The sequence below is a fragment of the Eleutherodactylus coqui genome, chromosome 10 (genome assembly GCF_035609145.1).
Source record: "Eleutherodactylus coqui strain aEleCoq1 chromosome 10, aEleCoq1.hap1, whole genome shotgun sequence".
Taxonomy (NCBI): domain Eukaryota; kingdom Metazoa; phylum Chordata; class Amphibia; order Anura; family Eleutherodactylidae; genus Eleutherodactylus; species Eleutherodactylus coqui.
Genome location: NC_089846.1, coordinates 10547534 through 10568816, shown reverse-complemented (window position 1 = coordinate 10568816; position 21283 = coordinate 10547534). Strand labels below are relative to the sequence as shown.

At 47.4% G+C, this 21283-nt stretch overlaps 1 protein-coding gene across 1 annotated transcript in view; it reads right to left on the bottom strand.

Annotated features, from left to right (window-relative positions):
* The window catches only part of HMCN2 (hemicentin 2), a 178269-nt gene that overhangs the window by 98158 nt on the left and 58828 nt on the right, over window positions 1-21283 (bottom strand). Inside the window, exons 16-22 of the mRNA XM_066580227.1 lie at window positions 10448-10639; window positions 10188-10283; window positions 9968-10095; window positions 4652-4796; window positions 3696-3808; window positions 3372-3531; window positions 1629-1794 (exon numbers count right to left, since the gene is read on the bottom strand). Of these exons, the coding sequence (XP_066436324.1) occupies window positions 1629-1794; window positions 3372-3531; window positions 3696-3808; window positions 4652-4796; window positions 9968-10095; window positions 10188-10283; window positions 10448-10639 (1000 nt within the window). The remainder of the gene's footprint in view (window positions 1-1628; window positions 1795-3371; window positions 3532-3695; window positions 3809-4651; window positions 4797-9967; window positions 10096-10187; window positions 10284-10447; window positions 10640-21283) is intronic.

The following is a 21283-nucleotide window of genomic DNA, read 5'->3' as shown; positions in this document are numbered from 1 at the left end:
AGAGCCCAGCTTGTTGCTGCAGCTCCTTGTGACATCTGCGGTGCCTGCAGAACTGCATGTAACCCCAAGGCCGCGTTCACAGCGCCATTCTTCTGTTCCGTCACGGAAACAGACGGAGATGCTCATGTTCAGATAATCTGGATGATCAGAAAAGTCACAGCAGTGCTGGATTAGCAGACTTTCCAGATTATCAGATGCTAGATTGAAATATCTTTCCCGTTCCTAGTTTTGACATCATCAGTCGTTGTCTCTGAGCATTAAAGGGTTAAATCCGCCAGTGATTTGCTGACAGTAATAAATAATTAGTGTCAGATCAAAGCTGATCCAGATGTCTGACAGTAAATCGTGACCATTCCTGGCACCTGTGCGGCGGCTCATTAATACGAGAGCAGGAAATGAAGGTTCGTCAGACACTGCGAGCAGAGATTATCCCCCAGCTCCATGTTATACATGTAGGCGGATTGGTGGGGGGAGGGGGAGGAGATTCGGAATATATAGTGATAACGTTTTTTAGTTTTTAACCTGTAGACTTTTAGTTTGAAGCTGGAGTGTACTCTCTTGTCCTGTAGTTCCATATTTTGCCACTAGGTGGCAAAAACATCTGAATGTTCAGGTCGCCTGTTTTGATGCATCCAGTTTAGCAGCAGTGGCCATGCTGCATGGGCAGAAACTGACAGTGGGCATGCCGCCCATCTCTGGACAACGAAAATAGGGACAATTCTTGCTCTTCACATCGCTCACCGTGTACATTTTTATTTACACTGGGTCACACTCCTTTTACTCTAATCCCTTTCTGTCCCCTCACAGTATTAGTGTTTGCTAGTTAACCTCTTACAGTAATAGTGCCCCTTAACAGCCCACCTCACAGTAATAGTGCCCCTACATGGCCTCCCTAGTAATAATGCCCCTGCAAGTTCCCCTAGTAACAATGCACCCCACGTCCCCCTCAGCAATAATGCCCTAGCATAGCCCCCTAAGTAGTAATGCCCCTGCATGCCACCTTCAGTAATAATGCCCTTGCATGCCACCTTCAGTAATAATGCCCCCACATATCCCTGATTAATAATATCCCCTTTTAGACAGTGAAATAGAAAAGCAGCCTATAATCACCTTTTTCTCCTCCCGCTTACCCGGTTCCCCACTCATTTACGGGTAATGTGATCACATGATCGCAGCAGCCAATTCCCATCCTCAGCGCTGGTACGATGGAGGGCAGTGATTGGATGCTGCAATCATGTGTTAGGTGACACATGATCTTGGGAAACAAGTGGAGGGGGGAGTGAAAGGGTTAAGTATAGGCTTACATTATTTTACTCCATTCCCAGCTCCCCTACAGGACATTTCTCCAGCCTGCCAGAACAGTGGGCAGCCCCCAAAATCCAGGACTGTCCCGACAAATCCCGGACGACTAGAACTCATATAAATTTTAGTCATGTATGGACCTGAAGTAAAAGCGATACAACATTTGGAGGGACAGCAGCATACATTTAGTGATGGCTGATAACTGGGAGTGAGAACACTAGGACTGGGAAACTTTGACGCCTCCTGTCTAATGATGACTTAAAAAGTATCAACAAGAAGAATGGAGGTGGCTATAATAGTAGAGGAGTAACACTGTTATAATATACCTGGCAGAGACGATGGGCAGCGGTAAGGAGTCCTTCCTCCAGGAGACAGTGGGCAGAGGTGTGCCCTGCACATCGCACAGTAAGGTGATCTCTGCACCCAGGGCTGCTACCACATGGATCGGGGCGCTCGGGTCTCGGGAATCATTCATGTTTATTCTGGGCTTTGCTGAATAAAAGATGAAAGGACAAAACAGAACATTGTTAAAAGAAGGAAAAATAAAAGCTTTTCTGTTACAAGCCGTACCCCTCCTCACCACGGCTAAAGGGGACGAGGATGCAGGAATTAAGAGCCAGCATGGGTTTGTAACAAACACGTCATGCCAGGCTAATCTAATCTCCTTCTATGACAGAATCACCGACTGGGGTGATCAGGGAAATGCGGTGGATATAGTATATCTTGACTTTAGTAAGGCATTTGACAAAGTATCTCATACCATACTTATTGAGAAAATGACCAAATCTGGGATTGGGAAGGCAACTGTTAGGTGGATTCACAACTGGCTGAGTGATCGTACTCAAAGAGTGGTCATAAATGGCTGCACATCCAAGTGGAAGAATGTATCAAGTGGGGGCCACAAGGCTCTGTCCTGGGCCCAGTGGTGGCCAACATTGTTATAAATGATCTGGAGGAGGGAAATGATGGTAAACTGATCAAATTTGCCGACGACACAAAGCTAGGAGGAATAGCTAACACTAGGGAAGAGAGGGAGAGGATTCAAAAAGATTTAGAAAGGCTTGAACAGTGGGCGACGACTAACAGGATGGTATTTAACAAGGAGAAATGCAAAGTCCTACATCTGCGCGAGAAGAATGGAAAAAGCACATACAGAATGGGAGGAATTGGGCTAAGCAGCAGCACATGTGAAAAAGACGTGGGTATACTAATAGATCACAGGCTGAACATGAGTCAACAGTGTGATGCAGCAGCCAAAAAGGCAAACACAATTCTGGGATGTATTAAGAGAAGCATAGAATCTAGATCACGTGAGGTCATTATCTCCCTCTACTCTTCCTTAGTCAGACCTCATCTGGAATACTGGGTCCAGTTCTGGGCACCCCACTTTAAAAAAGACATAGACAAACTGGAGCAAGTTCAGAGAAGAGTTACCAAGATGGTGAGCGGTCTGCAAATCATGTACTATGAGGAACGGTTAAAGGATCTGGGAATGTTTATCAGAAGAGAAGGCTGAGAGGAGACTTAATAGCGGTCTACAAATATCTGAAGGGCTGTCACAGTGCAGAGGGATCAGCCCTATTCTCATCTGCACAAGGAAAGACTAGAAGCAATGGGATGAAACTGAAAGGGAGGAGACACAGATTAGATATTAGACAGTGAGGGATCAATGAGTGGAACAGGTTGCCACGGGAGGTGGGGAGTTCTCCTTCAATGGAAGTGTTCAAACAAAGGCTGGACAGACATCTGTCTGGGATGATTTAGTGAATCCTGCATTGAGCAGGGGGTCGGACCCGATGACCCTGGAGGTCCCTTCCAAGTCTAACAGTCTAGGATTTCTATGACTCTGAAGGCAATACATTCCCTAGACATCAATGCAACAGCGCCCCCTACCAAACTGAACTGGTAAGATGCAGATCTTAACAAAGCAAAATTGTCAAATAAACTAGAAGATGAAAATGATTGACATGTCAGTTATAATCATCGTGAAGCACAACGATACAAAGTAGGATATTCATGCTGCTAACCCTAATAATGTGTTTAGACTCAACAGAAAGAGGGCCACTTACTGTGCACTATAACTTGGGACACGCGGCTAGCGGCCCCCACCTGATTTGTGGCCGTACAGGTGTAGTGATCGGAGTCAGCACCAGAGGGCAGTGAAATCAAGAGGCTTCCATCCTGGTTTATTTGGTAATGGCCGTTCTCCGAAGCTAGGATGTCTTCCCCCTGACAATATAGAGCACATATAGAGAGTCAGAGGACCGGCGTGTAACATATATGTCCATCATGGCTGATATTCTTTAGTTTGTCACAAGCCCCGAATCTTAAAAATACCAGCCATATTATTTTCACTCCCCAAAAAGTTTTATACCATCGTCGCCTTTGTTTACCTTTGTCCATGTCACCACAGGCGGCGGGTGTCCTTTGGCGTTACATGACAATGTGACGGCCCTGCCCTCTCGGGTGGTGTATTCTGTAGGTCCGGGCACGATGGTTGGAGCCACTGGGGATATGGAATTAATCAGCAACACAGTTTTTGCATGCAATGCGTATCAGGAATTCCGCACTCAAATTTGCCCATCGAACGGGGCTAAACTGCATGCAGATGCGCGGCCAATGAATTTGCATAGGGCAGCAGAAGTCCGGAGCGCAGCTCTGCAGAACTAACATGGGAAAATCCCCTTTGGATTCCAGCATGCGCACATACTGCTCAGTGCAAGCTTTGTATATTGTACTGTAACACGCTGCATGTGGTGGCGCGTGGGCAGCGTGTGGGCTTAGTGCCAACGGATTTTTAGGCTTTGCTCACACGGTGGATTCTGCAGCAAATCCACATCAAGAAAGTCTGTATCAGATTCCAATTGAAATTCATGTGTGGAAAAGAATGACCGCCGCTCCTTCACACCGCTGATCCACATGCAGGTCCGCAGCTGAAGCAATGCTAATCCACGGCAGTCACTGCCCGTAACTGGATGTTCCCGTCTTGGCCACATATATCCGTCATAGGAAGACCACTGGCCAGGAGGGGGTAACGGGCAGGCACGGCTGGGCTGTACTGTTTCCATAACTCCCATCGAAGTAAACAGGAGTTACACAAACTACATAGCCCAGCAAATGACGCTGTTCCGCAGCGCCCAAGTTCTGGAAACCATGTGGCGCACTATGGGATGATGTTGCATAATTCTCATTGACTTCTAATGGATTTACGGAATAAGTGTAGCAAAGCCAACTTGGCCATTTCCTCCTGACCAGCCTGGTGCAGGTCCCAGAGGGAGTCTGGAATGGGATTACCCCATTGCACTGTGGCAAACCCCTCCCTCCCCCCCAAAAATCTTCCACTCCTCACTTTGGACTTGCAGGCGGATGCTGTGATTGGTGGATCCTGCTGCGTTGGAGAGTTCGCACACGTAGCTCCCAGAATCCTCACTCAAGGCGGGTTCTATCCGCAGCCCACCGGCTTCATCAACAGAGTGACGCCAAAAGAACTGCATCTGCGGGGAAAGAAGCGATAACGGAGAACATATGTAAATGCCGAAGTCGCCGCGCCGCCTCCTACCTGTATGTCTGCTTCAAAGACGCTCGCAGATGAAGCGGGGAGATAGCGGACGCTTGTAGATACCGGAGAAAGAGCAGCAATTGGGAAACAGGTTTTACATCGCCGCTCCGTGACATTTCATTCAGCGAGACGACTAAGTGATAGGAATCCCGCGACTGTGTAACCCTTTACCTGCTGAGTGCATCCAGCAACTATGTAACCCTTTACCTGCTGAGTGCATCCGGCAACTATGTAACCCTTTACCTGCTGAGTGCATCCGGCAACTATGTAACCCTTTACCTGCTGAGTGCATGCGGCAACTATGTAACCCTTTACCTGCTGAGTGAATACAGCAATTATGTAACCCTTGACCTGCTGAGTGCATCCGGCACCTATGTAACCCTTTAACTGCTGAGTGTATCCAACAACTATGTAACCCTTTACCTGCTGAGTACATCCGGCGACTATGTAACCCTTTACCTGCTGAGTGCATCCGGCAACTATGTAACCCTTTACCTGCCGAGTGCATCCGGCGACTATGTAACCCTTTACCTGCTGAGTGCATCCGGCGACTGTGTAACCCTTTACCTGCTGAGTGCATTCGGCGATAATGTAACCCTTTACCAGCTGAGTGCATCCGGCAACTATGTAACCCTTTACCTGCTGAGTGCATCCGGCAACTATGTAACCCTTTACCTGCTGAGTGAATACAGCAATTATGTAACCCTTTACCTGCTGAGTGCATCCGGCACCTATGTAACCCTTTACCTGCTGAGTACATCCGGCACCTATGTAACCCTTTAACTGCTGAGTGCATCCGGCGACTATGTAACACTTTACCTGCTGAGTGCATCCGGCAACTATGTAACCCTTTACCTGCTGAGTGCATCCGGCAACTATGTAACCCTTTACCTGCTGAGTGAATACAGCAATTATGTAACCCTTTACCTGCTGAGTGCATGCGGCACCTATGTAACTCTTTACCTGCTGAGTGCATCCGGCGACTATGTAACCCTTTACCTGCTGAGTGCATCCGGCGACTGTGTAACCCTTTACCTGCTGAGTGCATGCGGCAACTATGTAACCCTTTACCTGCTGAGTGCATCCAGCAACTATGTAACCCTTTACCTGCTGAGTGCATCCGGCAACTATGTAACCCTTTACCTGCTGAGTGCATCCGGCAACTATGTAACCCTTTACCTGCTGAGTGCATCCGGCACCTATGTAACCCTTTACCTGCTGAGTGCATCCGGCGACTATGTAACCCTTTACCAGCTGAGTGCATCCGGCGACTATGTAACCCTTTACCTGCTGAGTGCATCCGGCGACTATGTAACCCTTTACCTGCTGAGTGCATCCGGCGACTATGTAACCCTTTACCTGCTGAGTGCATCCGGCAACTATGTAACCCTTTACCTGCTGAGTGCATCCGGCGACTGTGTAACCCTTTACCTGCTGAGTGCATTCGGCGATAATGTAACCCTTTACCAGCTGAGTGCATCCGGCAACTATGTAACCCTTTACCTGCTGAGTGAATACAGCAATTATGTAACCCTTTACCTGCTGAGTGCATCCGGCACCTATGTAACCCTTTACCTGCTGAGTGCATCCGGCAACTATGTAACCCTTTACCTGCTGAGTGCATGCGGCAACTATGTAACCCTTTACCTGCTGAGTGCATCCGGCAACTATGTAACCCTTTACCTGCTGAGTGCATCCGGCAACTATGTAACCCTTTACCTGCTGAGTGAATACAGCAATTATGTAACCCTTTACCTGCTGAGTGCATCCGGCACCTATGTAACCCTTTACCTGCTGAGTGCATCTGGCAACTATGTAACCCTTTACCTGCTGAGTGCATCCGGCGACTATGTAACCTTTTACCTGCTGAGTGCATGCGGCAACTATGTAACCCTTTACCTGCTGAGTGCATCCGGCAACTATGTAACCCTTTACCTGCTGAGTGCATCTAACAACTATGTAACTTACCTTTACCTCCTGAGTGCATTCTGCTCTGATATACAATTGCGCTTTGCAGAGTCTGTTAGGTTTGAGGGGCAGTATCGGGGTCCCGATGAGTAATGTGCACGGGACCAACACATATTTCTGGCTTATATGATGTTGGGTAGTGATTGCCTTTTTTTTATAAAATCTTTTTTTTATCTTGACTGTCATGGCCGACACCAAATAGTCTGACACCAGTACTCCAAGTAATCTGATGCTTCTTTCCTGTCCCCTCCAAAAAACCAACATAAAACACATCATCACCTTGGTAATTCTCAATCTGCTGCTTCAGTCCAGTGCTCCTACGACAACACTGCCTGGCCTTATCACAATGGATCCAAAACGCCATCCATATCAAGGTCTACATCCTAAGTGGGTTACATAGCAACAGCCCGGATGTGGGCATAGACGTGGATGCCGGATGCGATCTGCTACCAGAAAATGATAATCATATAAAGGGTGTTCTCAGAAGGTTCCGCAAGAGACAAATGGGCACCAAAAGCGGCAAACCTTACTTGTAGATTTTGACGTGGATTTTCAGTAGAATCGCTGTGGATTTGCTAAGGGACAAATCAGCAGCAAAATCCGCATGTAAGACCTCATTCAGACAAACGTGTCTAATTTCAGTCTGCAAAAATGGACTGATTGCAGTCCGTGTGTCATTCGCATGTTTTGCGTTTGCCTTTTTTTTTAAACTTACGTGTGTCATCCGTTTTTCTTATATGTAAAAAAATAGAAGGAGGCCTAAATGTCTTTTCTCTATCCCTGCTTAGCAACAATCCGTAAAAATGGCGAATGCCGGTGTGTCATCCATATCCGCTCTGCATTCTTTTGTGCAACACTTGAATTCAATAAGAGACTGCTGGCCAAGAAACCGGGCCGGAATACGACACGTTACAATATTTTTACACAGACCATCAGTCTGCTAAAAAAGCGCACATCTCAATAGCCCGATTGATTTTAATGGGTCCGTGCGCCATTGCTGCGCGATTTATGTCCATGTGAATAAGTTCTAAGGCAAGCGGACTTCAGAGCAATTTTCTGCCATGCGTGAAAGCATCAGAATAATGAACTTGGCAGCGAGGACTGGAAGTGCTGGAAATCACCTACAGCCCTTCATCCATAGACGAGGTCATTACAGATGATCCCCCCGAAGTGACGCCCCGAACACACATCTAATGACGCTCAGATGCAGAACTTTGATATGGAAACAGAAACTCAAAAAATTGTGTTGCACAACATCAACAATGTTTCCCCCGTCAGAGGTTTCAGTGTGACCCCTTTTGTCACCGGACTCACATGGAACCTGTAGTTCCTGCCGTACACATTATAGCGGATCACGACTAACTGATGCAATGACTTCTGGGATGCCACAGATCATGCTGGGCGGTGAGTGGGGCATGTGAACTCTAATCGCAAGGCGTGAAGTCCGGGGAACGTGGAGGAAGAAGTTCCAGACAGTCGGCGGCGGGACGTCCAATCCTCTGCTTGCTCTGCCGGTGGAGTTCTGAGGACTTTGTGTGAACCTTGCATGGACGGGCTCCGCTGTTTCCACGCTTACTGGTGGACGGTTGGATGATTTTCGCTTACAGATTCAACCTTTTTCCTTAAAACTGGATAACCGCTTCCGAACTGAGCTTCACTAGACTTCACAAAAGTGACATGGCACACTAATAACAGACTGGTAGACGTGAAAATTTAAATCACAAAACGCTCTCCTGTCTTCGTTGGCAGCCGCCATTTTGTCTCATAACACCCCAGAAACGACTATGGCAGAATAAAACTTTTTTGGGCCTCAGTTAACAAAACTATCTAACAATAAGATGGTCCTCATTGTCCATAGCAGCCAATCATTGTGCAGCGTTCACTTTACCTCAGCAACTTGAGAAATAAAAGCTGCGCTGAGATTGGTTGGACAACAAGGACATCTGATTGTCAGACAGTCTTGCTAAATGAAACTTTTTGACATTCTGTTTCCATTGATATCAAATTTCTGTATCTGAGAGTCATTAGAGGTGAGTTCTGGGGCGTCACATCAGAGGGATCATCTGTAATAACCCTCTACGACTGCAGATCGCGGAGCTCCGTGATATTAGTGTAATATGTCTCCACCGGAAGTATGGGTGGAGACATGGGTTGGCTTGCGTGAGTTAAAGGGAATGACCACAGCTGCCGATAGGCTGCCGCAGGCATGGTGGTCTGCCGCTGTACATATAGTAAGCTTCAGCGCTCCCACCGCTGCTCCGGCGGCTCTCCACAACCTGCAAACCAGCGCCCCTGACAACTGGGCGGCCAATAACATATTCCGCTGGAAGCGGCTCTGGCACTGCTGCTGCTGTGGCCGCGCCTGCTCCTGGCCGACCACCTCCTCCAACAACCCCACCACCGCCACTGCTCTTCTCTGGTCCTGCAAGCTGCCGGATGACTGCAGGAGCACCCAAGCTGTCAGCAGCAAAGTCTCCGGGATACAATCCGTAGCTAGGGGTGTTCCAACAATGTCTCCGGCAGCCAATCCCCAGCTGGGAGCATAACCTGACCGCTCAGCCCAGCCAACTCATGTCTCCACCCACATTTCCGGTGGTGACATATTACACTAATACCGAGCTCCGCTGCCGTCACCCATAGCCTGTAGCTTCTGTGACTAAGCAGCAGAGTTCCTCTGTAAGACCTCTTTCACACGAGCATCATTTCTCAGCAAAGTGAGCCGTTCAAAAAAAATTGTGAGTATCAGAACCAATAGTTTTCTACGGAATCATTCTAACGAATGATTATTTGGCACCCCCCCCCCCAAAAAAAAAATCTGACTGAAGAATATAGTGCATAAACGTGATTTCAGCAATGCCCTGTATTTGGACGGAACAATGCAGGAAACTCCATAGACTCCTATGGGAGTCTATGGGAGCCGTCAGAAAGAGGGAGGGGGAGGAAGTTTAGCAAAAAAAACGCAAATAATAGCCGCAACTTGGTTACAGTTATTCTTCATTCATCCAATTTTCGGAGATAGTCGTAATGTCTTTTCGCGCCTCATTTTGTGAAGAAATGACGCTCGTGTGAAGAGGCCTCACTGTGAAGCACGCAGCATTTCAGACGCCGACAATCCCTCCTTGGTATGAGGCTACTTACAGGCGTGGAATCCTTCAGCCATCGTTGCACAGGTAGGGGGTTCCCAGCAGTGATGGAGCACGGCAGCGACGCAGGATCTCCTTCCAGGACTGTCACCTCGGATGGGGCTACAGCTATCTGAGGGGCCACTGATGGATACAAAGGGGGGAGAAGCTCTAAAATAATCTGCATCTCCTAAACTGCTCATGAAGCACCGTTATGATACGCGGATCTCACTTACCGAGTCCGGTGACCGTCAGCAAGATCTCAGCCTGGACCCAGCCGAAGGGGTTGCGCGCCTCGCACACGTACACGCCGCTGTCCTCCGGTCTAGCAACTTAGAAAACAACAATCACAGGAAATTATTGGTGGTTTGGAAGGAGGCGCCAAAATGGGCAGCGGGCATCTACCTAGTACAGACAGTAGTGGCATCACTGACGTACGATTAGCCAGCTTGTATTGTACTTCGCCAAGCATTAGGATATCTCAGCAGCATCTTACTTTTCATGTGCACCGTGCTTGAGCGGAGACCGCCGATGACTTCTGTGGTTCCAGAGGGGAACCCCGAGCCTTCATCTTGCCGGAACCAGGAAACAAGGGGAGTGGGGCTGCCGTCGGCGCTGCAGACCAGCTGCACGCTCTCTCCGACATCTACTTCCACGTCCAGAGGGAAATCCACAAACTGCGGAGGAGCTGCAAGACAGAAGGGATAACCCGGATCTCATCATCTCCTGCTTGTGTGCCCTGCCATATCATTAAAGTGACTCTACAGCTTAGGGACAAAATTCTGTCCTGGGACCGGAGAGGCGAGGGGAATGTCTGCATTTGTTCTCCTCTCTGCTGTCTATCCAATCCGTTGGTTCGTCTCAGTTTTCGGCTGTCCAATATGGCAGCTGCAGTTTTCTATCTAGCTAATGCCAACTATGCACTGCTCTCTGATTGGTCAATACTAATCACATGAGCAGCACTCACGTCTATAGAGCGCGATACGGATTTCAAAAATCCACATTATGAACGCACAGCAGATTTTTTCCGCTGTGAATGAATCAGATTTGTTAGAACTTCATTCACTAACATCGTGCCGTACTTCATTGCCGAATTTCAGTGCTGCTCTCGCCACCGAAATTAAGTAACTAAAACACAATGCCTGAAACTGGTCAAATTTGTACCAAAATCTGCTTCAAAATCCACCTATTTTGATGCAGATTTTCTTAAGAAGCGAATAATCACCGACACGTTTTGTCTTTCATATATAACAGATAGTATTTACCATTTTAGTGTTTATGATCCTGCAGTACTCTTATTTCACCACAAGGTGGCAGCATTGCTCACACAGATGTGCAGCAATCTACGACGGCTCAGGCTACGCTTTTTGCCAAAACACACATTCAGATCGGTTTCCCCCTTTATAAACCCTTTGGACTCATTAAATATAACAGCACATGTAGAACGCAGGACGCGACCCTTAACGACCAATCAGAGAACGGCTTTCAATACACTTTGCCCTGTGATTGGTTGCTATGCGAAACAACACGTAAGCGTTCTCTGAAATATTCTATTAAGTAAATCACCTCTTAAAGTCCCTTTTTATTACATCATATTCCAGTATATCGCTGCCAACCGCTACATTATGGGAAATATAGGTTACTGCGCGCTCGCCACCTGATTGGTCGTAGCAACACAACCGTAATATTCTCATCCGCAGCCCCGGAGAGCAATACATCATGTAAAGGCCCCTTTACTACACATGTGAATTTATATTTCACGACTTTATTCCTGCATGGAGAAATTAGTTATATGCCTGAAGCCTGCAGCTGCTGTGCTCCAGTGTCCCTATGACAACACTGCCTGCCATGTGCTCTGCACTTAAAGCTTTGTGTGGCTACGAACGTCCATCCTCATGAAGGAACATATCATGACTGGCTTCCATAGTGGTAAAGAGGATGTAGACACTGATGTGAATGGGGGGACTGGGTTACAGAAGATGTCCCTATGACAATGCTGAATGGCTAGTGCACAGAGCAGGGGGGGTTTACATGTGCAGTAAGTTTCCTGATCGGTAGAATTAATTTTTATCAATTGGAAAAAAGTGCGTGAAGGCGCGATTTTTACCAAATACTTATCAAGAATAAAGGAAGAAGTGAAATGAGTTGTTCGGAACTTTACTGTTGATGAGCTGTCCTCAGGATGGGTCAGCAATAGTTAATTGGTCGGGGTCCACCGCTCAGACCCTCCGATCGGCTGTTCGCCAAGCCCGCTGTCATTGCGGACAGATCCGGAAACGGACAGCACTGTCTGTAGTGCAACGACCCAGCTTGGTATCGCTGGCACAGCTCCCATTGTATCCAATGTAATACCAAGCCGGGCCACTGCACTAAGGACAGAGCTGTCATATAAGGGGTGCAGGGCGCCAACGCTGATCATGGCTGTTAACGCTCCAAATGGTCCCCTCGCTATGTGATCACAAGGTGCCGTATGATTGTCACTGCCTGTCAAAAGTAATAGTCAAAAAATGGGGGGAGAGAATAAATAAAGCTATATACATTAGTTGTCATTGCGATCGCACCGACCCACAGAACAAAGCTAGCATTTTATTTTTGCCAAAGTTTGCATAGTGTAGAAACAAGACAAAGATGACAGAATTGCGTTTTTTTTCCCCCATTTCATTCCATTACTTAAAGTTTTTTTAAGTACATTAAAGGCTACAATAAATAGTTGAAGAATACAACTCGTCCCGCCAAAACCATCGAGCCCCCCGACAGCCACGTGGGTGGAGAAAGAAAAGAGATAGGATATTCTGAAAGTGAGGAAAGAGCGCAAAATTTTAAAAAGCCGCGTCATTAAGAGGTTAAATCCACGTTATGGAAAAAAAGAATGTCGATTCTTTCGGTGTTCCACGTGGGGTCTGACACATGCAGATTAGCCCCACTGATGGAGACTGTAATCCGCGTGTGGATCTGCGGCGGCACAAATGTAAGTCGGCGTTATAAAGCACAGATTTCTGTAATCCCTGCAAGGTGATTATATCCGGTGAACGCGGCCATAATTGTGTCTGCGATCTTATGAAGACTTGCTTGAAAGCACCAAGAAACACCTGTCAATATGAAGAAGGCGTGGACCCAGTGTGGCAGGAGGGCGAACACAAAGTGGCCAGCAGGCGCCGTCCCTCTGTCATCCACTGAAGATGTGCTGATGTTTTTGTAGCTTCTAATCGCAGTTACATTATATAACATTACTCACACTTCTCAGCTGAAGGCAGCAATTAGGGTTTCACAGACGCCTTTGATTTTCTTCTTCATGGTTGGGGGAGGTGGGGGGGGGCATGGCGCCCGGGCAGACGGTGACTCATCACGCCACAAATCGTTAACCACTTAGCTTTTAAGTTTCCTCTTTAATGGTGATGGTGACATTGTGATGTAGTGATGTCACTTACTGGTCATTAGGGTGATGTCACTGCAGTACCGCCGGGTGTGTTTGTAGTCTGTTACGACACATGTTATAATGATGGCGAACATGGCCGCAGGTGTTATTGATCCTTTTTAACCGTCTGCGCCTTATCCCTATCTTATCAGATTCCAATGTACCATCCAGTACTGCCTAAGATTAGATGGCAACCTGTGCAGAATTGCATTGGCACCCCCCTGTTACAAGAAAAAAAACAATATATATTGCACTGATAGGCAGCCTGTGCAGAAATCATCAAGATATAAGCATACCCACACCAGAGCAGCTCAGTGAATAAATACTGTACCAGAACCAAGCTCAGAACATGAATATAGAACCATGGTCTTAACATACAGAACCAAGCTCATAAAAATACAGCAACAGAACCAAGCTTAGTACATATAAAGGACAAACCAAATTCAGTAATAATAATAATCTTTATTTATATAGCGCCAACATATTCCGCAGCGCTTACAAAAACAGAGGGATACAGAAAGACAAAAGTACAGGGTCCTGCTCCAACGAGCTTACATACTACAGAAGGTAAAGGGGCTGGAGATGTTCACAGTATGGCCAGGTGGAGAGTGAGGGATGCTATACACAGACAATGGTCAGACAGTAAGCTGTGTGGTAGCTGAATCAGTGTGACTGCGGAGGACGGTTTTCTGATAGCTTATAAGGCGGGAGTAAACCAGGCATTTTAGTAGTTTGGAGATGAAGGGGAGGTCGGAGATGGGTTGGTAGTTGGCAGCATCAGTCGAGTACATAGAAACAATACCAGGACCAAGCTCAGTACAAATATAAAGGGAAAATCAACCGCAAAACATAAATACGGCACCAGAACCAAGCTCATAACATAAATACGGCACCAGAACCAAGCTCATAACATAAACACAACACCAGAACCAAGCTCATAACATAAACACAACACCAGAACCAAGCTCATAACATAAACACAACACCAGAACCAAGCTCATAACAGAAATACGGCACCAGAACCAAGCTCATAACATAAATACAGCACCAGAATGAAGTTCAATACATATACACAATACCAGAACCAAGCTCATAGCAAATATAGTAGCAGATATAAGCAACTGTGTTGCAGGGGACCCGATGGGTTGACAATGGCAACTCAGAACCTCAGAGGGGGAGAGAAAGAGCCAGGAGAAGGATGATTCATGTAGATGCACAAGACGCTGCCGCATGCAGAAAGAAGGTTGGTGGACCTAAGTGGAGGCAATCACTCCCAGTCTATATCTGCCTAGTACTCCCCCTACAAACTAAGGGCCGCATGGGTGGACATAGCTACAGCCAGCTGTGGGGCCAACCACTGTAGATATAGGCTTATGATCTCATATTCCATAGGATGACGTCACCCAAAGCGCCGGTGGCACGGCAGGAGCGGTGAGCCGCTTGCTTTACTTCAATCTAAACTCTAAGGCCCCTTTCAAATGAGTAAACGAGCGGGTGACGTCGCCGCTAACCTGTTCGCTCTCGTGTCGCCCGTTTACATACATCGGTGGTCATTCAATTTGCTCAACAATGATTTTTCTGCCAGCATAAAATGCATGCTGAGCGATCGCTGTGGATTTAGTCCGGTTTAAAGGGGCCGATCTGAGCGCAAGAAGTAAAATCTAACTTTCTTTTATAAAATGTGGATTTGAAAGTTACTTGCAGAAAATGTCGCGCTGTAGAGATAGTGGTGCAGATTTCCGTCAGAGCTACTAAGGACGCCTGCGCCCGAACGGAACGGATCCCGCCGCGGAAGACCTGCGATTCATCACGGAAATGAATTGCAAATGGTTGTGGGCAATCGCAGATTTGACAGCGGAGCGCTCGGGTAAGCGCTGACAGCGGACCGCCTGGACGCAGCCCTCAGCACGGAGGCCAAACCCCTGTGTTCTGCTCCCTCGTCTCACATTCGCTGGCACCTGGATGAACGCATTTGAGTTTTACAACTGGCAGCGGATCCGCTGGCTCATCAGTTGGCGCCGGCGCACAGCGTGCATTCCACAAGGACAAGCCCATTTATCACAAGCACTTATTACCGGATCACTTCTACACAAATCACGCTCTCCGCTTTCTATTAGCACAGATATTACAGGCGACCTGCGTCAAACGCAGCAGAATCTGATTACGGGTATATTCACACATAGCGGTGCAGATTTTGGGGTGCGGATTCTGACCCAGATCTTCAGCAGACTTCAATTAAAAGGGTGAAATCTGCTGCGGATCTGCATCAAAGTTCACACCAAATACTACGGATTTTGATGCAATTTTTGCACCAAAATCTGCCACGTGTGAACACCCCCCTGGGGTATACGAATACAGTGGAATTCACTGCTGCGAAATCTGCCTCATAAACCGCATCAAAATCCGTGGCCATCTGCCACGGCTTTTGGCGTGGATCAAAAACCCGCATGCAGAATTTTTGCAACTCTGTGTAAAGAAGTGACGTGACGGCAATCCACAAGGAACCACGGCAGATATTCTGCATGCAGATGTTGCCCATTGGCAAGGCTAAAACTCATGCAGATCCGCGGCCAAATCTGCCGCAGAATAGCCGTGAGTGTTTGCCGCTAGTTTAGAAGTGGAATCAGGGCTGAAAATTCCACAGCGCATCCCGCTATATAAACCGACCCGAAGGCTTCCTTTACGCGGGCCGTATCCGCTGAGGAATACCCTGATGTGACCGCTGCAGATCTGCGGGTAGTACGATGCCCATCAGGCCGTGCCGGACTCCACTCACAGCTTACTCTTTATTGAAATGGGTCCTCTAACTAGAATGGTTTTCACAAAAATCTGATTAATAGCAGCGGTCAGGATGAGGACTACCCAGAACATGCACCTCCATCCTTTACACTGCAGGCTGCATCCAGAGATCTGCAGAATGGTGCAAAATAAAAATAGGATGTCTACACAGTGACGTAATTATTGATGATTTGATTAAACGTCTTTACTTATGATGAAAATCAGCGACCAAGATCTAGAGGGCCCCTGAGGGGGGCGCGAAATACCCTGCGCCATATAAGGGTGCATTGCAAATAAAGAAGATGGAACAATACTTCTGCAGCGCCACCTACTGGAAGGCAGCATTCCTGCACATTAGACCCTTTATACAAGTCTTTATATAAGGTGCTTTTATACACACAGAATATTCCGCAGTGTAGAAAAATCTGCACCAAAATCTGCAAGTCTAACAGGTGGATGTGGGAAGGCCCATCTGCTGGCAATTCTGCGTCAAAATTCGCCTTCAGGCGGGCACATTCTGATGCCGATTTTGACAGCGGAATACTCTGAGCGTCCTGAGAAATATTCCGGAGTGTTAGAAGCCATCAGTATTATAAGTGGCACGTGGTCGTTGGGGGGCCGGTTACAGCTCTACATGGGGGCCTGAAGTTACTCCTCCTCCCACGCACTTCTCTCCCGGCTACTGCAGCTTCCTCCGCTCCGGCACACAGGAGCAGTGATTGAACAGGGGTGAAAGTGACGCTGTCCAGCTCAGCGTCTGAGGACACAACCGTCCGGCAGCTGCAGCATGACACAGACACCGCGGAATTTCTGGAAGAGCAGGAGGAGGAAGAAGAGGAAACAGGAAAGTGCAAGTGTGTGGAAGAGATTAGTGAGAACAAGACATGGAGGGCGACCGACACTGGAAAACCAAGAAGAATCTCCCGCCGGGGAATAAGGAGCAGATGCCTCGCCGAGGAGCGGGAAATAAGAATCACAAAGAAGTGACGAGACGGCGGGAAGGAGAATGTGACCACAAATGTGAAGAGTAACAATGTAACATTGTGCAAAGTTTATTTGGTATTAGGGGTATTGTATCCCAAGCACAGGGTTGACAGTAACCATCTTGGACAACTGAAAACAGGGTGCGGAACTGGCGGAGGGCCCACGGAGCAGAAGAGCCAACCGCAAAGGCCGGTGAATATAATGGCCGCACTTCTGTTAGTTTCCTATCGTCTAATCCAGGGGTCACCAACTCCAGTCCTCAGGGACCCCCAACAGGTCATGATTTCAGGATATCCTATGGTAAGAACACCTGTAGCAATGTCTGAGGCACCGACAATAATTACATCACCTGTCCAATACTGAGGAGATCCTGAAAACATGACCTGTTGGCGGTCCCCGAGGACTGGAGTTGGGGAACACTGGTCTAATCTACATAAAGAGCTGAGTCACTCTGTAGATACATTGCATTTCTTATAGTAGCCTGTATAATACCCCAGAGCTGCACTCACAATTCTGCTGAATATTGCACTCATTGTCAAAAAAATCCAGCAAGGAGTTTCCGTTTTGCCGCAATTTACTCAGTTACCAGAGTCTGAGAGGGGCGCATTATTGGAATGGGAGAAACTGGATGGTCATATTGATGAATTGTCCCCCACCGGCCGTTCTGACCAGACTGGTAGGAGGTGTTGGGACCAGTGAATGAGGGGAACATAAGGTGACTGGGCTCAGGACCCCCCGACAGACCACCAGTAGAGAGGAGCGTCTGACCAGACTGTTAGGAGGTGATGGGACCAGTGGATGGGGGCATACAAGGTGACTGTGCTTAGGACGCCCCTTACAGACCACCAGTAGAGAGGAGCGTCTGACCAGACTATTAGGGGGTGTTGGGACCAGTGGATAGGGGCACCCAAGGTGACCGGGCTCAGGACGCCCCCTACAGACCACCAGTACAGAGGAGCGTCTGACCAGACTGTTAGGAGGTGTTGGGACCAGTGGATGTGTGAGGGCACACAAGGTGACCAGGCTCAGGACGCCCCCTACAGACCACCAGTAGAGAGGAGCGTCTGATTGCCCGACAAGCACGAGCAGCTCCAACTGTTTCGTTGTCCACCATCCAGAGACAGGAGGCGCCATCGTTACACCCCTGCATCTGTCGGGACCATTTCCAGGTTGAAGGACATTTGGTCTCATGCTGCCCATTACATGTACGGCCTCTGACACCCACCATCGCCCCCATTTGCAGTGGTGTCATGAACGATGAAATTGGACGCTATGGAGGAACCGGGTTAGAATCCAGGTTTAGTTTTGGTTCTGACGACGGCCATTTCGTGTCTGGAGACCCTGGGGTGAGCGGCTCAATCCTGCCCTTACTTATATCAACGTTACAATCACACAGAGAAAGTTCCGTTCCTTCCGGAAACTTCTAGGGGAGGGCTAGTTTTTTTTACAGTTAGTGTGTTAGAAACCATCAGTAAGCCTGTGGACAGACACATCCCCAGTCACCCTCACGGAGCTCCTACAATGTGGCATGTGATAAGGGGGGTTCGGCAAACTTTTCTCTTAAGAAAAAGGGTCATCAGAAAATCATCTCTTATAGAAATCAGGTTTTTATATTAAACATTTTTTTAAAGTCTTTTTGCCGATTTTTTATTTTTTGACGTCACAATCTATATTTATAAAAAAAACCTGAAATCCTGCAGTTCTCACACTGAAAACCAAGTCTGACACTTTCAGTTGTGTAGAAAAAACTTCTCAGCCGTCATCTCATAATCCTCACAGGCAGGATTACACTGAAGAGTGTTACATCATACAGGATCCACCATTCACAAAAGGAGAAGTCACAGCTTACCCCCTCCAGGACAGGTCACAGAGCATGTTGCCATGCACTCCCATAAAAGTCTACAGGCCACTATTAATATAGGCAGGGGTGTGACAGATCCAGAGATCCCTTATCGCTGCCTTAATGAACCAGCAGTGCGCTGATCGATCATCGGGAGAACTCTGCAGACATGCATACCAGGGCTGCACAATCCTCGTTCTCCCTGCCTGATCAGTCCCCTCCAGCAGATAACGCCACAGATCACTCACATACCGTGTTTCCCCAAAAATAAGACAGTGTCTTATATTAATTTTTGTTCAAAAAGGTTTAACTTTTTACATGTATAGCTGCCTGGACACTATTTAAATTGACTTTTTTAATTAACTGTTAGCAGGGCTTAATTTTGGAGTAGGGCTTATATTTTAAGCATCCTCAAAAAGCCTTTTTTAATAATCATTTTGCATCCTCAAAAATTCTGGAAAATCATGCTATGTCTTATTTTCAGGGAAACAGGGTATCTCCCAGGGGTGCAGGTCCTCCTCTGTACACACATGGCAAACGATAGTAGCAGCAGGACTGTAGATGATGTCCTAACCATGTGAGCAGGAAGCAGCTGGAGGGGGTCCTGTATTATTACACTTGTATGTGGGGATTTAGTGGTAAAATCATAAAATCAGTGTTTAATCAGATGTGTATGTGCATGTAGCAGAGCTGTATAAGTGTGCTTACATGTAGCAGAGCTGTATATATTGTGTGTACATGTAGCAGAGCTGTATATGTTGTGTGTACATGTAGCAGAGCTGTATATGTTGTGTGTACATGTAGCAGAGCTGTATACATTGTGTTTTTGCATGTAGCAGAGCTGTATATGTTTTGAGTGTGCATCTAGCAAAGCTGTGTGTGAGTATGCAGTAGAGCTGTGCATGTGCATGTAGCAGAGCTGTATAAGTGTGCTTGCATGTAGCAGAGCTGTATATATTGTGTGTACATGTAGCAGAGCTGTATACATTGTGTTTTTGCATGTAGCAGAGCTGTATATGTTGTGAGTGTGCATCTAGCAAAGCTGTGTGTGAGTATGCAGTAGAGCTGTGCATGTAGTATAGCTGTATGTACTGAGTTGTGTATGCTGAAGAACTGTGTGTGTGTATAATGGTAGCTTATGTGCTTGCGCCATTGTTGGAATGGACACACTAGGTCAACCCCTTTTTCTGTACTAGAACACCAAAGTTAATGCCGGTAGCCCCCCCCCCCACTTCGTTAGACGTTTAAATTAGTATGAAATATTTTTTCCTGTTTTCTGTGTCTAAACCTGAGTGCGTCTTAGGGTCTGAAAAATGCAGGGAGAATGGCGACAGCCAGTTGTAAGTTGGATCCTTCCAGCCCGCCGCCTCCATTCACAGCATGTTCCGTCTAATCCGCTGTTCAGTCTTCTGCATGTACAAACTGAACGATGAACGAGAAGCGAATTCTCGTTGGTCATTCAGCCGGGGTGGGGGGGGGGGGGGGTGTTACATTGAACAATGCTGAATCTAACGTTTTTTCGTCCCGTGTAACAGGACCGTTAGCCAGAACCGTGTAAACTGCACCCACCAGATGAATCCTGAGCCCTGCGGCCCCCACCCCCAAATCACCTGCAAGCTGCTACAATACTGATGCGCGCTCGCAGCCCTCCGGCTCCCCCGGGCCGTGTTCTTCCTCTCTCATCACGCTGTTACAAGTCTACCATTACGGACTGTAAGCCGTTCTCCAGCTGTTCCTCATGGACGAGACGCGGTAACGAGGCGGCTCGTTGTCAGGAGGGTATTAGGATATCACACATGGAGGGGATGGATGCGCAGTGACATCATCGTACCGCCACATCTCCATTGTTCTATTACTGGAATAAGACCCCGCAGCACAGCCCACGAGCCGGGCGCGGATAGCAAACACGTAGCGTCACATGGTAGGAAGACGAGCCAAGATACACGACTCATAAAGTCCAACTCCCAAAGGCAAAATAGAGCAGAACATATCACAGAAACAGATTACATGAAATGAAATACCTATGCTTCCAGTCCTTACTATTTTCAAGAACTCTGCTTGCTGTCAGTGAGTGAGAACACATACAGACCTCATATTTCTTGCAGCTGAGGGTTTGTTACAATGTATCAGTTTGGACCGGGGGTGTCAAACTCATTTTCACCGAGGGCCACATCAGCATTATAGTTGCCTTCAAATGGCCTATTACGAGGGCTCATTCACATGGGCGTATTTGCCTTCCGTATTACATGCATATTTTTTATGCACACAATTCGGACAGCTTAGGCCTCATGTCCACTAGCAAAATGGAATTGTGG